The 20,011-nt window shown below is 36.8% G+C and overlaps 1 protein-coding gene across 18 annotated transcripts in view; it reads left to right on the top strand.

Annotated features, from left to right (window-relative positions):
* MYT1L (myelin transcription factor 1 like) overlaps nucleotides 1-20,011 on the top strand; it is a 310,285-nt gene that overhangs the window by 180,433 nt on the left and 109,841 nt on the right. For all 18 annotated transcript variants that reach the window (XM_059467593.1, XM_059467592.1, XM_059467598.1 and 15 more), the window contains exons 3-5: nucleotides 267-321; nucleotides 504-537; nucleotides 837-899. In XM_059467593.1, the coding sequence (XP_059323576.1) occupies nucleotides 267-321; nucleotides 504-537; nucleotides 837-899 (152 nt within the window). The remainder of the gene's footprint in view (nucleotides 1-266; nucleotides 322-503; nucleotides 538-836; nucleotides 900-20,011) is intronic.

Below are 20,011 nucleotides of genomic sequence, written 5' to 3' on the forward strand. Positions count from 1 at the left end.
TCTTGAAAAGAGGAAACAGTGCTTAGTTGCACACAATTTGCTATGAAAGCAGGGCACAGAAATGTTTAAAGCATAAATTACTGCATTTTCTGTTTTTACATGAACACAAAGAGCCTAAAAATCCCCTGTAAGGAGAACTTTCCCTTGCAGGATAAAATGGAATTAAAATAGTGTCAATAAATCGTGTGAGAGACTGTATCAGTGTGTGCATTGATAGTCTGTGCATGCAGGATAAGAACATTGACTGCCTGCTAATCTATTCCCAGATGGAGGTGGATGCAGACGAGAAGCGCCATCGCACACGCTCCAAAGGTGTTCGAGGTATGTCTCTTGCTTCAGTAAATCACTCAAGGCCCCTGCTCAGGGTGACCTTCATCCTCCAGAATCTCTTTGCACGATTCATTCTGACCCTTGCTTTTACACAACCTTTCTGGTAATTTTCTGTAGAAGAGGGGTACTTGTAATAGATGATAAATTTTTATATGTTTTCCATCTCTCTGCAGTTCCCGTGGAACCAGCCATACAAGAGCTGTTCAGGTTAGTGCTCTGAGTGTAAAATGTATCCCCATTAGCAATTTAGAAAATTCATGCCTTTTAATGGGTATAATGCACTTTCAAGTTCATTGGTGGTTTGCTCATGCCCTGCTGCACTGATGAAATTAATTCCCTTGAGACTTGCTAATAAAAAGCATCCCCGCTTTTATTTCCCCTTCAGTTATTTGATTTCTCTTTCTGTCTTGGTTGCCCTCCATCTCAGTAATACCTAGTCTGCCTGCTTTTAGTATAATCTTTCTGCAGCACACCAACACCTATATAATTAATTCTCTCTTTTGCAGCTGTCCCACGCCTGGCTGTGATGGCAGTGGTCATGTTAGTGGCAAATATGCAAGACACAGAAGGTAATATCTGTAATTTTTCATAATTTAGTGAAGAGATTTGGTAAAAAAGTTATCTGCCATGACCTTGATAAACCAAACAATGATAAAAATTAGCAGTTACATATTCTAGAAGCCATTTAGAGCCAGGGTTATTTTTTCTTTCTGAATGTCACAAAATTTAACTCACATTTTTGCTGAGGAGACTTGCTCTTATTGTCAATCTTCTCTCAATTTTTTCATACAGTTCTCTTGCTTATATGTTGCAAATTAAAATTTGGCCCCACTTCTCTTTTGGCACTCATGTTCATGTTATTGAATGTGTTTCATAGCTGAATGAAAAAGAGTTTCTGAGCATTTTAAGTTCAATGATCAGGTTAGATTCAAAGCAAAGCTTAAGGCAAATCAATGATAATAAGACTTCAGGGTTCAAATGTTATACTGTATTATAAATACCATTACTTCCGTTTCTAGACTATGAAATGTGGAGACATCTCCTTTTAAAAAAAAAAATTCCAGCTGTTTATGATTAATAGTATACAAGGTAGCATATGTTACACATACTGCCTGTGCTTCAAATTAATTTAAACCTCAGTCTTTATATTTCTGTGTCTGCAAGGTCAGTGTTCAGTTGAGTTGTACATCTGTCTAAACACCATTCCTTTCCTGAATCATTTGTCCATGAATTTTTTTGTGCAATGTTTTTAAAATTTAACAGCTCTAGAATACATGTATTTTTCTCTCATTGCTGTGCATTTCATTTGACATATTTTATACAGCAGCATGTTGTAGGAGATAAAATGGCTGATGGTTAGGCCATCTCTTTTCTGAAATGAGGGAAGTTTTCAAAGCAGTGTTAAATTATCCTGAAACTCTAGGGCTTTTTTCATTCTTGATTTTTCAGCTTATAAAGCACTTGTGGTATTTATAAGAGTAGATATCTCACACCAAATCTGATTACTGTATGAAATGGGCATATGGGGTCTAGGAATTAAATTAAAATTATATATTTGGGGTTAAGGCATTCATTTCAAATATGAAAAGATACTGGACAGTGCCACTCAGTCCACTCATGTTCCTTTTTTCTTATCAGTGAATGAAGCCTAGGGACAAGTCCGGAAAACACTTTCGAAATTGGACCAAGAACAGTGATATTGGAATTACTTTGAATTACATTTAAACTGTATAAATCATAAAATAGTTATTCACATTTATTTTCTTAATAATTTCTTAATTCATAAGAGCAGTAACGTTTCTGTTACTATTTGAAGGCTTTGGTTAGATTGGAACACTGATTTAGGAAAAGTATCCAAAATAATTATTTTTAAATTCAGTTGTGACTTCTCATTTCAAACCATGGTTTTCTATTGTATGTTTTCTTTATGGAAATGCAAGCCTCACAAGTAATTAAAAAATGGCACTCAATCCTTTTTTTTCCTCAGAAATTCCATGACCAGTCAGCAGTTAAGGGATATGATTATAATGGCCTTTCTAGTTACAAGATTATAGCTACATACATTTCCTTACATGGAATTTCTATGCAGATATCAAAAACCTACAGAAAGAAACTCTTTAGCTTAAAAAATTCTGACTTTTGTACTGAATTTCTCGAACTTTGTGTTAGAGTTAGTGTCTGTGTTTGTGTAAGATCACCCTTTCGGGGAAAGAGGAAGCAATGAATGTGAGGTTTGAAAAGATTACATGCAATTTTGAGATGTTAATTCCATATTTTGCTTTCTTGACATGATTCTGGTATGTCAGTACACGAACAGACTGAATCTCAGAACTGTTAATTAAATGAAATTTTGGGCAGATGCGATAAGAATAAAAATTGGAAATACATCAAAAATTCCTTTTTTTTTCTACAAAAGAATTTGTTAGGCTTTTATGTTTTCTTGTCACCATGATTGCCAATCCACTAATCAAAACATATTTAACCAATATATGTGCTATTTAATGTAAAAACACAGAGTTCTTTGTTGAGGTTTACAATGTACCTTTATCTAAAATTTCTGTTTTCTAGAAGAGAAGCACTATTTATTCACAACCAACACCTACTACGTTTACCTTTTTGAAAGAATTTAAAGGAATTTTCCTCTTTTTCTGTTTTGCTGTATGGGTGGGAAAGACCCTCAAACATTTCTTCCAAGGAAATCAGACTGTCTTAAAAATTTGATGTGTTCAGGGAATTGCATATCTCAGCTGATGCCTAACAATTCCGTTTAGACCTACAGAGCATTTTAATGAGGTTAAGACCTTTTCATTCATGATATGAGACCAGCTCATTATTAGGAATGAAATGCATTTGCTTCCACTAGATGTAGTAAGAGCGCTCCAAAATGCTATTTCTTCTAAAATGTCTTGAAGTCTCTGGAATTCCAGTGGGTTTTTGGGGGGGGGGAGTTGGTTGGTTTGCTGATTTTTAGGGTTTTTTTAGTTATTATTGTTATTTTATCTTTGAGAATGTGAAAACTCATCTTCAGGTAGGACATTAAGCTTGAACTGAAATAAACAGATCCTTTCACATTTTCGGATAGATTCAGGGGATGAAATGTTGTTCAGCTGATAAAATATTAGATAAAAGTTAAAGGAGGATTTTACCACAGGTTTTTTTCCTTGGTTATATTTTTAATTAGGAAAGAGCTTCAATGTAGGTTTACTAAGGGAACAAACAGACTTTATATGCCAGTGATGTTTTGATGTGTATAAAAACATGGGACTGGAACTAGGTAGTGTAACAGTGGTAAGAGCTTGTTGTATCATTCCCATCTCCTTGATGTTTTTCTTTGTGTCAAATCTTAGTTGGAAGGGAAGAAAAACCTTACATGATTTGGTTGGTAGCTTCCTCCTGGGTCTTAAGTTCAGTGCCTGATGTTGGTTTGTTGGCTGGACATGCTAATAGACAGCTTAGATGGACAAGTTTCTCTAAAGGACACTTTAGGGCAGAATGTTGGGATCTCTAAAATTAGTGTGGTGAAAGCACCTCTGTCCAGTGGCTGCATGGAAAGGTCAGAAGAATTAACATCCCAGTTGGGCACTGGGGAGTGCCCAAAGTTGGATAGTGTCCCTGCCTCACTAGAGCAGATTCTTTTTTTTGTGTGTTTTAGTAATACCTGGAAACCTGAAGCTAACATGGACCCTCTTGTGCTGTCCATGACACACAGCATGAGGCAATGCCTCGAGGTTAGAGTTTACACAGATAGAAGAACTTCAGTACCTGTTGTTTATGTTTCAAAGCGCCTGAGGCCAAATGAACTGAAAAACAAAAAGAAAACAAAGGTTGTGAAAGATCTGAATGCAAGATATAAATTAAAAAAAAAAAGCCATAAATATGTTCAGATAGTTGTGGAGACAAGAGAAGAATTCAAATGTTAGGATGAAAATCAGAGCATCTCCTGGGCCATGCCTCAGATGCAGGTTGTTTTAGTCCCTTGGTAGCTGTTCAGGCCCATTGTGCATAGCAGCATAACAATGAGCACTGCTCTTATACCTTCAGTACTGTGAATTGATTTTGAACAATAAGCTTGGTCCAGATACTTGCATACTTTCAGCTGTGAATAATCCATCTGTATATAGAGCAGTGACTCTAACCAGACCAGGAGGGTGTTCCCACAACTGTGTTTTCAGGATGCCTTTTGAGTAAGCATCTGAAGAAGAGCATAGATTCAAGTGTTCTTTCACTGCAATTAGAAGGAACTTTGCCAGTTTCATTAATCAACTTCAGAGGCAACAGGAATCACATTCTATGTATAAAAATACAAAGTAAAAGTGAGTCCAGTTTCTGGTCTGTTCTGCAGGTGCAAATCCCTTTGTTACTCTGGAGTAATTGAGTGCAAACTGTGTTACTTACTGAGTAGATGTGAATGATGGTTCCAGAAATATTGCATTTTACTTTGTTGCTCTCTATTTAGCACCTTTATAAAACAGTGTCATATACCAAATAGGTGCCAATGATTTGCCATATCAGTAGGTATGTAGACTCATCATAAAAATCCTAACTGGATTCCATTTAAAAATGCTGATTGCATACAGTCACTTATTTTAAAGCTTCTTAACAAAATAGTTGTTTTTTTTTTCTCAAGTAACAAAAGCAATTAGATTCTGTAATGGATTCATCACTTGCTAACTGCCACATTTCTAACATAACAATCTAACAAATAATATTCTACATATAACATATATTCTAACATAATATTCTAACAAATATGAGACTTAAAAAAAATCTTAAGGTGGTAGCATGGCACTATGTATAGTGCCATGGATTCATTTAGATTCTTCTAGGGCTTACAAGAGTGTATATTTGAAAACAGATACAGCCATTGTATAGAAGTGAAAGCAAACCAATTGTGGTCTGAAAAAATTTGCATAAAATATCAATGAAGAATGTTAAGACCAAATGATAAACCCTTCATATTTAAAATGGAAATACTGATATAGCTTTTACTATATCATTAATTTCTATTTGATTGCTGAAAATAAGAATTCAGATTAAATAAACCAACTTAAACATTTCATCTGCCAGGGAATTTTTCATGCCCTTTCTTCAGGTCATATTTTATTTGTAAAGCATTTCATTAATTACTGACACAATGTCTTGCAAGAAAAAAGGCTAGTCTCAAAACCAAAGAGGAATCATAAAACAATGTGCATATCTGTAAAGTATAAGTTGTCCCTAACTTTATAGAATACATTGCATTTTAATTTTCTTCCAAATTTCCTGATAATGCCAGTTCTTTATTGTTTTACTAGGCTGTCTCTGGTTTATTACATGATACAGTTAGAATTATTTTGACTATCTTTTAATTTTTAGGCATGATATTTGTCACTTCATATAACAATTTGAATTTATAAATACCTTAGAGTTTAGCATTGCTATTTTGATTAGGAAAAAACAAAACCAGTACCACTGTATTGCCTTGACATTATATACTGTATTTTAGTCTCCATATTCTAACAGAACGAGTTAAATACTGCAGGCCCCCAAACTTTGAAATTAAAAGGCTCAAATATCTCTCTGTTATTAGAAAATTATTGAATTTCTGTGCCTTGTTGTGCCATATTTCTTATTCAAATTTTTTCATTCCATATACCTTTTCACCCACCAGTTTGATTGCCATGGCTGCAGCCGTGGGTGAATAATTGCCTGTCTTCACAGGAGCATGTTCTGGAGCTAAAGTCGAGTGCTTGCTTCCTGATGTATGCCTCATTTGGATTCTGCCGACAGCCTAGGGGCTGTATTATTCATGCCTTGACAGATAGCACTCACTAAAAGCATTGGAACAGGGCCAGGTACTGCCAGAGAGATAGTGGAGCATTGCAACTTGCAACCGAGAGAAGCATCTATAATACAAAAAAGAGAAATCCTCATACCTTCCTTTTGCTGGTCTCACTTTGATGGAGAATTCATTTGCATCAAAATAAAATACCCTAAAAATAAATACATTTTTTCTAAACCACGCTTCAAAGTTTAACACAATTTTCCACATTTAATTGCAAAGCTGATTTTAATTAGTAAGGCCTTGCTTGTGAAAAATGAAGATTCACTTGGGTGAGTGTAACACATTGCAGTGTCTGCTGAATGCTCTAATTAATGTATGGCTGCTGTACAACAGGGTGCACTGTGGGATATTTATGAAAAATTCTGTGCACGCAGCCAGTCTATCTGTATTTTAGCTCTTGAATCACAAGAATAAATAACTTTTCCCCCTTTATTCTTTATGAGACATCATTGTGCATGCCATCACCCTATCCATAAACTTTATGGCATGCCTGTCCTTTTTACTATTTGTCAAAGATACTATAAATCAGAAGCTAGGACATACATATTTTAACATTAATTTGATGGCAGAGCATGGTTGCATGCTGTGCAGAACCAGAGGTCCACTGATGCTTTTGTGCTAAAGCCTAACCACAGAACAGTGAGGTCCTTACTGTTGCTTGCTATCATGATACTGTGAAAAATCCCACAGGATGCTGGAAGTACAGAGAAATGTGTATTCCTTTATCTCTCAGCTGATAGTCAACCTTTATTATAGTGTTTTTAATGATAAAATGATTCGCTGGATACTTACCTGAGGAAATATTCTGACGCTGTCTGTGAAATTTAATTCCATTTTCGTTAACAGCAATATTTGCTAAAGACCGTGATAAATACCAAGAATAATATTATAAATATATTTTGTATGAAGTAATTCACCGTTCAGGGTTTATAAAAAATGCTAATAGATGGAGCTTCATTGCTTTGTTAAATCCAGCTAAAGAGATATAAGCAAGCAAGTAAATAAGTGCAAGAGCATGGGGATTTTCAAACAGAACACTGCAAACAATAAATAATTGTGCTGACAGAGAATCCATAATGTATTAGAGGTCTGTATTGGCTGCTGTCTGGATTCAGCAATAAATCCTTTGTCTGATGGTTGACTAATGATTAGAAAGGTACAAAGCTTGGGCTAAACCATCGAGCAGCTATCAATTGCAGCTAGCAATTGGTGTGAGGCTCTGCATGCTAGTGGCTATTGTGTAGAGGTCACTGCACAAAGGAACCACAGCTCAATTAGTCCTACCACCATCTGGACTGGGAGTAGCTGTTGAAGTGGCAACAAGTTGCAAGTACTAGTAGTTCTAGCCTCATAAAGGCAAGGGAAAGGGAGTAAATCAGGGGCAGGAGCATGGAGAGTGCTGACCCAACTGTGCAGCAGCAGCAAACATCAGATTTAGGATGTACTTTCTGCAGTGGGTGCCCTGGCTTGTGTGTTGCTGAGATTATATGCTCCTTTTCTTTCAAATGGAAGGTGCTGAGCATATTTCTCATGCAGCAGTCCCCTTGCAGCCATGGGGGTTTCTGTGGGCGTATCTATCCGGAGATGTCCCTGTCAGCCACAAAATAAATTAAGACCATGCAGAAAGTATCAGAAAGAAAATTAAAAAACAAAACAAAAGAACAAAATATCCAGTAGTACTGGGGATGTAATTTCCCCAGCAAGATCGTGGAAGGAGCTGTACACATTTTCCCTTTGCCTATGGGAAATTTATTTGGTTGGCCTGGTAGGTTTGCTGAGTACATTGTGTTTTCTTAGGAGAGAAATAAATCATTTGAGGTTGAATAACTCGTGCTTTTCATTGTGGAAAAGAGTATCTACAGAGTTGATTAGCACATGGTAGACAAGACATTTCATCTGACTATGCCTCTGTTTCCCCATTTGTAAACAGCCAGCAAATTTTAGGCATGTAGTAAAGACAGAAGTATGTATGGGAGATTATTGCAAATGTAGTAAAAAGACAAAAGTCTGGCTCTGATGTTTATCTGATATTTAAATAAAGATCTGTTGAATGGTCCTTGATGTCAGAGTAGTCTAACTTTTTTCAGTGCTTTTTTGATCAAAATGTTTTTCTGGATCCTAGAGCAAAATTAACTGATTTGTCATGATAGGACAATTTTATATTTAGAATCTAGTTTAGTTTCCTGATGTCATAATTTGTCAATTATTTCTACATTATTTCTTTAAAAATATTGATTCTGAGGTTTGAAAAGCTGGAGGTATTTAGGAAAATCTTTTTATTAATATATGTTCTAGTGAAAATACAGTGACAGTTTTTAACCTTAAGACTAAACCAGAAAAGCCACAAGCAAGGTAATGCACTGAATTAGAGTACTATGGATCTGCCTACATACTCCTTCCAGCAGTTCTGAGCAGCAGCCATAGCTACTGTGTGTTGAAAAATGGCCTGTGCATTGGAGCATCCTGAGTCAGTGCTTTAGAGACAGGAGAATTTACTGGTGAATACTGGCAGCTGGATGGACAGGGAGCCCATCTTATTTCTTGCTCCAGTGTCCACATAAACACAAATAACACATGGGTTTGAAAATGTTCTATCTGTAAGTGGCACCCATGCTTATCAGAACAGGGTTTCCCTGCTCTTTTTTCCTCCATCTCAGTGAAAATTATCTGAACTCTGCTAAAATCATCAAAAAGGAAGTAGGATAAATCATATATGTAATAAATAAATAAAATTATAGCTATCTTTTATTTCAGATTTTCATATTTTATGAGATCAAACACCTCAGATACTACCTGAGCTAGCAAAAGAAAGTGAAAAACACAAAAAACCAACTCAAATATGAAGGAGGCCTAGAAATACACCATGATTTGTCTTTAAAGACTTCTGCTGAGGTTTTTCAATAAGTTGAGACAGCCCTTTCAAAGGCATCACTTCTTATTAGTGGTTGATATGAAGTACTGCTTCTAGTGGTGTCAGCTCAGGACAGGGAAAGGAGAGGTAGTCCTGAGCATTTTTGATGGCAATAATAAATCTAAATAAATACTTCCACAGAACTAAAAGTGCCCAGGGGATAGATAGCTCCTGAGGACATCCTCAGCACTGTACAGCCTAGGACACTGTAAACAGTGATAACTTTAACCAGGTGACTGGACCTACAAAGTTGGTTATCTGGCTATTCATCTGAATCACCTTCCCTAGGAAATCCTAAAGCTTACTGGTGGCATGCAAAGGGATAGCAGAACCTAGTGTCCTTTTGTTATTTGCAAGAACTAGTAGTGTCATGCTGTAAGTATCCATGGAAGAGTGTGGCAGGGGTTTAATGCCTAAGAGAAAGTACTCCTGTGATTGAAATTAGGGCTGTGTCTCAAATCCATGAATTATGATAAAATTGGAAATACTATAAAATATACTGAGATAGGACAGGATATGATTGGCTTTAAATCCCAATAACACTCATTAGAAAAAAAAGGTTTTTTACCTTCAATTCCCTGTGACTGGGGCAAATTTCTCTACCATCACAGCTTTTATTTAAAGCAGTGGACAGGCCACTGAATTAGATGCACAAGTAGTGGATGAATACTTTCTATTCAGCTGATTCTTGTGGAAGAAATTCACCAAAGATATACACCTGCTGCTGTTTTTCACCCTCCTAATGTCTCTAGGAGAAAATCTCACTTGATGAATGGGGAATGGGTGTTTGGAAAAAAAGGCTAGAGCTAAAAGCTGGCATGCATTCAACTTTGGCCTTAAGTCCAAAGGGTGCACTCTCATCAGTGCTCTCTTGTTGTGTGTCCAGCTCTGAAGTCACAGAACAGCTGTACTTCAAACATTTGTCTTGTCCAAATCAAGAGTCACAGAATTGTTGAGGTTGGACGAAGACCTTTGAGATAATTGTGTGCAGCCATTAACTCAGCAATGCCCAGCCCATCACTAAACCATGTCTCCAAGTGCCACATCCAAACATCTTTTAAATACCCATATCCCTAGTGACTCAAACACTTCGCTGGGCATCCTGTTCCAATGCTTGATAATACTTTCACTGAAGGATTTTTTCCCAGTACCCAACCTTAAACTCCCCTGGCACGATTTAAAGATTTTCACTCTCATCATGTGTTACTTAGAAGAGAGCAAGCCTCACCTGCCTATAACCTGCTTTCAAGTAGTTTTGCCTTCATCCTCCTTCTCTCCAGCCTCTACAACCCCACTTCCCTCAGCAGATCCTCATCAGGCCTGTGAAAACATTTATTTGGGCATCTTGATGCCATACTAAGTACATAGCATAAATAGTTTATCTTTAATCTCTCCTCTGCTTATTTCAGTGTAGCAAGTGCTTTTAAACACACCACACCCCCCCCCCCCAGTTTGTGATCTGTACAAAAATGCCACTCTCACACAGTTTTCTTCTTTGTCAATAGGTTTTCTTCTTTGTCAAGTCTCCATCTGGATTTGGTTGGAGGTGTTTTCTCCCATCTTCTGGGAACTTGCATTCTATACTGTAAAGAAGTTAAGATGTCAGGATGCTTGCATTCTTTTTTCTTCATCTGTAGTCAAAAGGAGAGGGAAGGATATAGTTTTGTAACTTTGAGCAATCAGTTGGAGACAGAGGGACTCCCTTTTCTGTCCAAGCATTAGCACTTCATATAGGAAACAGTCATTTTAGAGACAAATTGAATGAATCCTTCACTGGTAGTAAAGTGCTGGTAGTAAAGTACTGGTAGTAAAGAAGATGTCAGTGTTTTGTTTTGTATGAAGTATTAGGGAAGAGTGTACTCTAAACCTGGAGTATTATGAAATCTCATGAGAAAGCAGTCTTCTGAGAAGTGTAGAACAGAGCTTCAGTTACCCCTGGCAAAAGGGGATATTAAACACAAATTGCTCACACATTTCTGTGTGTTCTAGATTAGATAAATGGCTAAATCTGGGATTGTGATTTCTCCCTGACCATCTCCAAGTCAAAAGACCAAGTTAATCTCTGTTTCTGTGAGGGGAGTTAAAAAAAAAAAAAGGCTTAAAGTTATTACTTCCAGGAGTGGAAATCCCCCTCTACAGAAAATACCTTCTACCAGCCTGGATTACAGTGTCTAAACTTTGCTGTGTGTGTTAAGTGCCTGCATGTCCCTAGGTATTAGAAGAGGAGCAAACGTACCTCACTTGGATGTCAGAATTTTGCTGTGCAGCTGTGCATAGAAGCAGAGCTGTAATGCTTTTGCTCCCTTGATAAACCAGGAGTTCGTGACTCCGCTACCACACAAGAAATTTGCATCCCTGACAGAAGTTGAGTCACGCCTCTAAATTTTACTCCAGTGCCTCTTGCTTTAGACCATCTTTTTTATCTCAAAATTTCATTTTTACAAAAATTACTGAATGTTTTATTGTTATTTAGTATTTGCAAGGACAATAAGAAAAATGTACTAGAAATACTTACATTTAATGTAGACCTTGCTTGGGCATGGTTTCTTCTGGAATGATGAATGAGGATTAATGTTTTGTTGGTTCTTAGTAACTATATGTACCACTTCAGGAGAAGGGGACAAGCAAACTGTCATCTCAGACAAGAAGATGTCATACATCATGACATGTGTGATTGATTTTCTCTGACACAAGTCTTCTAGATGTTTGCATGACAGTAGCTACCACACAAAACCCCCTGGTTCTGAAATTTATTTCTTGTAAAATTCCATGTATATCCCATACTTTGCGAAAGGAAGTAGAAGATGCAAAGCCCCAGTGAGATGGGTGGCTAAGTGCAGCCAGTTTACCAGGGTAACTGTATTTTATGCCTCTAAAGCTTTTTCAGCTGCTAATTTTAAAACATTTCACAAATGTAACTCAGTAGGCTCAGACTGTTTTGCAGTGTTAAGTATTTGATTTCAAATGACACCAGAGGTCATATTGCATATAGTGTTGTAATATGTTCATAACACCAGATTGACTCACAAGACTGGTTGTAGCAACTTTCTACCAGCACACATGTATAGGGCACAGGGCTTGGGATAGAGAGAAAAAAATAATAGATTGTTTTTCTCTCTGAAAATTTAGGAATGATTGTGACAGAATGTAGTTGCATGACTTTATTTTGACTGGGGATTTGGAATTAACATTTCTAGTTCTTAAAACAAAGACACTTAGCTCCTCTTTTTAGTTCTGTGTGACATAAGGAATTACCAGCTTTACAGTTCTTCTGTCCCTTCCACAATGGTGAATTTGTTTCAGTGCTCCTGGCAAGGCAAGTGTACTACTTCCTGAGTTGCAGTACTGTCTCTGCAGCACCTAGGTGTTGCTTGGAAATGCTGACATTCTCAGAACTGACATGGCCTGGCTTTGCCTGGCTTATGAGACCTAAAGAGATCACAGAAAAGGACAGACTGAGAAACTGAGTCAGAGTTATAAAACAAATACCATTTTGGAAAGAATGCAAATAAATTCTGACTGCTGTGTTAACTTCAAACCTTGGCAGTCAAGCTTGCAGCTTCCATTTATGTTATTAAAAGGATGTAGGAGGAAGGACTGAAGAGTTAAAATGGCATTGACTAAAAGTGGAACAACTTATTTAAAATATCAGTATTTAAGAAACACTATGAAACAGAGAAAACACAGCTTTTTCTGTCTACTGTAATTTTTGATTGTTCTTTAAAAATTAAAGCATCAGATTTAGAAATCAATCACTGGAGAGGTTGGTAGAAGAGCAACAGAACTGTCAGGTTAGTTTAGATTTCTTAGAAGCAATTTTTTAAATTTTTTTTTTTTTTTTTAGGTATACTATGGGTTAAACTGATCCTTTGATAAGGGGGAATTTCATTCCTCTTACCCCAGGGAACTTTGTAATGATGTTGCTTTCGAGCTCTATAAAATCCCACAAACTCAGAAATACAAAAGTTTATTGGCTGGTCTGAGAAATAGGGATAATGAGATTATACCAACTTTTTTTTTAAACAAAAAGGAAATTTAGAATCACCTGGTGAAGAGTCAGGAATCATTTACCTACTGACTACATTGCAATATAACTGTGCATGATATCAAATAATTTGAAGTGACATCAAGCCTATGGTGCTTTTCATCCCTACCTTCAAAACCTTCCAGGTATTTTTAACCCAAAGTGGCATCTTGCATCTGGCCCACCTTCTGTTTAGTACATTTACCAGTCAATTAGAGATGAGACAACAGTTTTCCCCCATTAAATTTCTACATCTGGGATTTTCACTAGAAGCGTTTCACAACATATAAGTCAGAAAATAAGCACAACATTTTGGGGCACAACTGTAAGTAGACCTTTAGTACTGAAATTGAAGACAAGGATCCAAAAAATTATCAAGTCTGTAGTTGACCAAACTTGTAATAGAAAACCAATTTGTGTATTTTCTGAAGTGCTGCCAGTTTAGCTAAGCTGTGCTGCTCAGCACTTTCTACCTGCTAGAATATTTGAGATTTGCAGGCTGCAGGTACCATCATCCTCTGATCCAGAAGACACAGCAGGTAGTCCCTGCTCACACTAACATGCAGGCACCTCATTTCTATAGACAGCATAGCAGTCACCCCCCTTTCACTGAACCAATTCGTGGTAGTCATGCATCCTGGACCAGCAGTGTTACTTAGGAAGCAAGATACTGCTTTGGTTTTTCCACTTGCCTGAATGGGTGCAAGCATCATATTAATTCTCAAGCCAGAGCCTTACCAAAATGTGAAGGTGAAGACTGGCAAGGATCCTTCTGTCCTGTCTTTGAGCAGAAGGAAGTGTGAGGTTTTTTACGGAGAACAAAGAGAAGTTAGTCTGATAGTTAAAGGACTGCTCTAGAGGAGCCAGATTTGGAGCCATACGAGGTTGTTTGGGTAAAACCAACCAATCATCCAAAAAAACCCCCAAAAAACCCAAACAACAACAAAATAAAAACAAACCACTAAAAACCCAAAGAAAGAAAATCCCACCCACCTCAAAAAAAAAAAAAAAAGAAAAAAAAAAAAAGAAAGAATAAAGAAAAAAGATAGGGTGTTCCATTTGCTTGGCAGTTTTTTCAACCTTGTTAAAATTGCTGAATTGTTGTTAAAAATAAAAAAGATAACAGTACCACACCACCTATATCAAAACAGAAAGCAAAAAAGTAGCCATACATACTACAGGCATGACTTCTCTACCTGAATCAGAAAGTGTCTTTTTTGGATTGTGAGTCATATTTTCAAGATTATGCCTAAATCAGTTACAAGTACATGCAGACATCAAGAACAGAAAAGTTATTTTAGAAGCATTCTTTTCATAATACTTCATATTTCTTAGGGTGGATATAGCACATGACTGCTCTCGTGACTCCCAGGCTTATATACCTTCATGTTATCAGTGGGGAATTTATTATCTAAGGAACTGATGACCTGTGATGTTGCCTCAACTATTATCATGATAGTTACCCAAATATAAAGAGTACACTTTTAACAGTAACTAACTCATTACTAACCAAATTTCAGTGACATACTAAGGATCAAATACCTCAAACTGTTAAATAAAAAAAGGGAAGTAACCTTTGAAGTGGCACACACTTTCTAAAAAGTTGCATTTTATCTTTAAAAACTAAAAAATCTTTTTCCTGTCTTGCCTTCTTCTTGTTACACATTCCGACTTCCAGTTATTTCTCAATTTTACTCTTTGGTCCTTGGACAAGAATGTAATTCTGGACCTTTTGCTATTCAGTCTTGCTACCTTTCCTGCCTATGCATCCTTAAAATTGAGCAGCTGAAATTCAGAGAGGGACAACTGCCACATATCTTTTTAAAATCTTGCCACAGGAGGTATATTGGCAGCAGATTTTCAATGGAAAATGCCATTTCCTCCCACAGCCCAGCTGCCACATTTAAACTATGTTGTGTGGGGCTTCCACTCTCTTGGGAGGCTATTTTCATTTGCCTTCAGAGATTCTTCTACAGTCTAATGGAACTCACTGTCAGCTATAAAAAGCAACATTATATGCCATAGTATTTTCTTTAATTGTGATATGACTCAAGTTGAAGCCTTCTTATTCTGCACTAGAATGTGATGGAATTCAGTTCAACTTTTTTGTTTGGGTTTTTTTTACCTGTACAGACATCCTTCTTTTCATCAGATATATCAAAAAATGCTAGATTAAAGCAAAGCCATTTAGACTTCTGGTTTTTAAAGTTACATGATTAACCTAGGAGGTAAGCTTTCATTTTTAGACTAGGGTATTTCTAATTCTCCTAATAATGAAAAATTAAAGCTGAAAAACATCAACTGAACATGAGATGTGGATTTGTCCTTTGAGTCTGCCAACAGCTTGAACCAATTTCTTTATGATAGGTAAGCTTGTCACTTAGTGAAAATACTACCTGCAAGACTCCCTAATACTACAGCAAAGCAAGTTCTTTGTGCTGCAGAAGGATGCTAGTTCAGTAGATTATTATCACAAACAAATATATGCCTTTCAGGGTGTAAGTCATGGCAGGAGGGAAGAGGTTCTCAATTCTTTAACAAGCAGAATTTAAAATATTTCACACTTGAATGACTCCTAACCAACCGTGCAAGACACAGAGCAGTGTCCTGTGGCTTAAGCTGGAGGTGAGACTGGTACATAAGCACTGAAGTGCTTGCAGCTTCTATCACTTTGCTTTTGTAATTTTTTTCCTGTAATTTCAGATGTTTACTGATGACGGCCTTGTGTTAGAAGGCTGCTCCACACCATTATTCCTTTCCACTGGTTATATTCTTTAGCTGGTTTTTGATCAAGTAAGATTCTTATTGCTATAGTTACAGGAAAATTGTTGTATCCTATTTCTTAATTCTGAGCCATGTGTCTTTCTTAGTTAAAATTAAGTCGGGAGTCAGTGCTATTGTGTGTCTGTACAGAAATGATGAGAAGATTATTTATGATAGGAATCAGCAGCTGATAGTATCACTATAGTAGCCCTGCATTATTGATGTGATAAAACAATAGCATACTCTATTGCTCAGTGCTAGAATGATAGTTTGACCTATTGTGTTGTTGTTAAATATGATTAATCAAGTCTATATCTAACGAGGTTGATTCTACTAATAGGTATCTAGGCATGTTTTAAATGATGGGCACTATAGCTACATGAACCACCTTTGATTTCCAGCAGTTTATTTTCCCTGGTTTTTCAATGCTTGAACATAGCGTGTGAAGGAAATCACATTTAAAATACTGGAATAGAAAGATGTCGTATCATGTTCAAGGCTCAAACATTGTGACTGTGCAAAAATATTTTGTAACTGATAAATGCACTCTTGTAGCATATTCTGAGCCTTTCAAATTGGTCATGATTGATTGCGAACTTTTTAATTTTATGATATTATAACAAAAAATAAACAAATTGGAATTTGCCCTTCCCTCTACCTGAAAACAAAGTTGTCATTATCACTGAGACTGAAAACACAGGATACACACAAATCTGGATGCCTAGACTGCTCTAGATGATGCTTTTATTCAACTCAATGTAGCCAACATTTTTTTCATCTCAATAGAAAAATAGAATGTTTTCTTTCCCAAAGTTTTTCTTCAAATTTATGTCTTTTTTTAGATAAATGTGGACTTCAGAGTTTGGATTTAGTGCGGAAGTCAGTGTTCTTTGAGTTAGTGCAGAAATGGTCACTGACTCTGCATGTTCCATTTTTTATGTGTCTGGGTTGCATCTAAATCAACATCAATAACGCAGAATCAATAACCACTTAGCAAAACTTGATTATGTGCATTTCATCTAATGAATCAATGAGTCATTAAACCTGTGGTCTTTGCACTATCCTGCAATTGTTGATCAACCCCAGTATTCAGGGATCTGGCAACAAGACATTATCAATTGTGTCTTCTTGCTCTTGAGCACACAGTTAAGTTGGGTATTTGCCATCCTAAGATTAGAAACTCCAGATTTGTCTGACATTGGAACATACAGGTAGTACTGAAAAGATTTTGAAGCTATAGGGGGGAGAATTATTCAAGTTAAAAGATGCAGCTGTGGAAAGGAAACAGGTTTTTGGGTTTCTCATTAGGAAAGTATTATGGTATGTGGTTTTACATTCTATTAGGTATGGTCTTTATAGAATCTGGACAGACCATTAAAAAGAAGAAGAAAGGAGAGAAAAATTCTTGGACTTGTCTCACTTTTAACAGATTCCTAAGTGGTAGAAATACAATCACCAACTATTGTCACTACACAAAGTGTCTAAGAAAGATAAGATGAATAGCCTCCCAGGAGACTCCTGTTTCTCTGCCCTGAGTTATGAAGGTATCTTAGCATGACATGTATAGAGTTAGGTTTTGGAAGCCATGAGGTAGGCGAGAGAGGAACCCCATCAATGACATTATTAGTCATGGGGCAATCAGATATTATATTGATTTAGTTGTATAAATACTTCAGTAACTTGAATAATCAACAACTGCAGGGCATGTACTTACGTTGCCACCTAAGTTTTTAGCCTCATGATGTCTTACGTGTATTTTTTGTATCTTGCTTGAAATGAGCTCTCCTTAGCTGAGAGTTTTCCCCTGTATTTGTACAACACGTAGAAATACATTTCTGTGCCTCACTTTCCTTCACTGAACAGCTGTTGTGTTCAACCAATTAAATAAACTTTTTTGAATGGATTGGTTATTGCAAAACTTAAAGTTTCCTCTTAGTTGTCATGTCCCAAGAGCAGAGGTTTTGGTGATGGGTGAAATGATCTCACCTGCCAGAAGGCAGGTTAGTTTGTCAGTGGTCCTCCCAGGGTGCAGTAACACCAGTTTGGAGTCTTAGTGAACTGTGATGGGGAGACACTTCACATGGAGATGTATAGGGACCTATGGAATAAAAGATTCCTGCTTTGACTTAATTTCCTGTGACTGTATTAACTACATCAAAGCTATTCTTCTTAATTTGTTTAAAAATACATATTTCAATGTCTGAATTTCTAAAAGAAAAAATACATGAGTCTTGGCCTCCATCATTTCCTTCTGGCACATCATTCTATCTCATTTTTACTTTTAACTCTTTTGGCAGTGCTGATTTGTAGGTACCAGTTCTTCTTTAGTGTTCATTTAGTTAAATATTTCTATACACAGGTGGATCTGTGGTATGTTCATGGTTATTCATATGTTCAAAAGGGCTCTGAGGTGCAAAAAGATAGACTTGGCTTTTAAAACTCTATGAAGAAAGTATCATGTCTCCCTCTGCCTTTTGAGATCCCGCATGCTTCTGGTCATTTCTGTAATTTTTCTTACTTTTCCTTAATGTGGAAGAGTAAATATTTGCAACTCCAGAAGGAAAAACAGTTTGAATGTTCTACATTTCACTCATTCCTGTCACTGTAGCTTGTGCCTATTAAGGTAAATTACTAGTTTTCACTGAACAGAATTACTATCGTGTACATACCTAAACTGAAAAGTCAGCAAAGTTCTATTTGGTACAAATAAATGAAGTAAAGATGGTGTGTTTTGATACTGTGCATATAAAAGCACTTCCTGCTTATAAGTATCTGATTTATTTAATCAGAGGCAGAAACTCATGAGAAAGCCTGAAATACAAGAAAACTGTAGATATGAGTTTACTGTATTTTAAATGATGTTTGTTAATTTAAATTATAATTTAAGTACATAAAAGCATATTAATTTGGTCATATTTAAAAAAATATTTAAGCATGTGACACCAGATTTTCCAAAGCACTGGCTCTGGATTAGTGCCCTAGCCCCAGCTGAGAAGACAGAGGTTTGGGCAGTCGTTCTGTAAGTGGCCTTACACACCACAGTGCTTGGCAGTGCAGTGGCAGCAAGAAGCATGCCTGATTCTGGAACAGTATTCAAGGCTCTGGCTCATTTGCCAGCAGGCTCTTGGAAAGCAGATTTGAGTAAGCCTGTCTTCTAGTTTGGGATTCATAGCACAGAGGATGCTAGCACAGGGAATTTTAATTCATCTGGTGGGATGCACCAAAACCAGTGTGTCCCAGCTCCATCTTCATTTAGCCATTTCCAAAACAAAAGCCCCAAATCTCCATGTCTTGCTTGAATTTTGACTTGTTGCTTTTCCCATTTTCTCTTCTATTTTATCTTCTCTTCTATAGCTGTCACAACCTGGGAAGGTTTGACTCAACACCTCCCATATTCAAAAAGAGTATGCAGGCATTATGTGGGGCATTTGTCGGGGTAGAAGAGATTCCTGACCAATGTGACTTAGAGAAGTAATTTGTAATTTCCCACATGAAGTTTGACTTTACCACCCTGCAATTAGCACTGTCCATATATGAATACTGCTTAAAGTATGCCAACTTGCTACAAGAATGACCACTGCTGCTCATTCCTGTAGCAAGTTGGTGTACTTTAAGCAGTATTCAAATATGGATGGAAAATCATCTTCAGCTGAAGGAGTTTATTCTTGCAATTGAGTAGGCAAATACCTAGGCTGGAGTTAATCTCTTTTGTGAATTTATTTTCGTTCTTTCATTCCTATCAATTCATAGATCCAACTTCACCAGGAGAGCTACTTGCTCTTCTTTGTAATAGTGCATACTCTGCTGGGAAGGGCTTCCTACTGGAGTGAAGGGAATTTAAGCTGTAGGGTTTGCTGGAATCTAAATATTTATTTTCAGGTCAGCTTCCATCAATTGATGATATCGTCCCTTTCAAGCTAACAGTCACTGCAGTGAGAGTGATTTAAAACATTGCCGTGTTATGCAAATTAATTAATCTGCTCATTCTTAAAAGGCTGGATTTGTTAGAGGACTTACCTGATAAATGCCTGTTTTCTCAGTACCCTAAAACTCTTCATCTGGAGGTCTGGACTTGGATGTTATCCAGCCCAAACCAAAAATAATACTGAACAATATCCAGTGGGACAAGTATAGATGCTTTGGGAACCTTCTGCCTCAA

The sequence above is a fragment of the Ammospiza nelsoni genome, chromosome 3 (genome assembly GCF_027579445.1).
Source record: "Ammospiza nelsoni isolate bAmmNel1 chromosome 3, bAmmNel1.pri, whole genome shotgun sequence".
NCBI classification, from domain to species: domain Eukaryota; kingdom Metazoa; phylum Chordata; class Aves; order Passeriformes; family Passerellidae; genus Ammospiza; species Ammospiza nelsoni.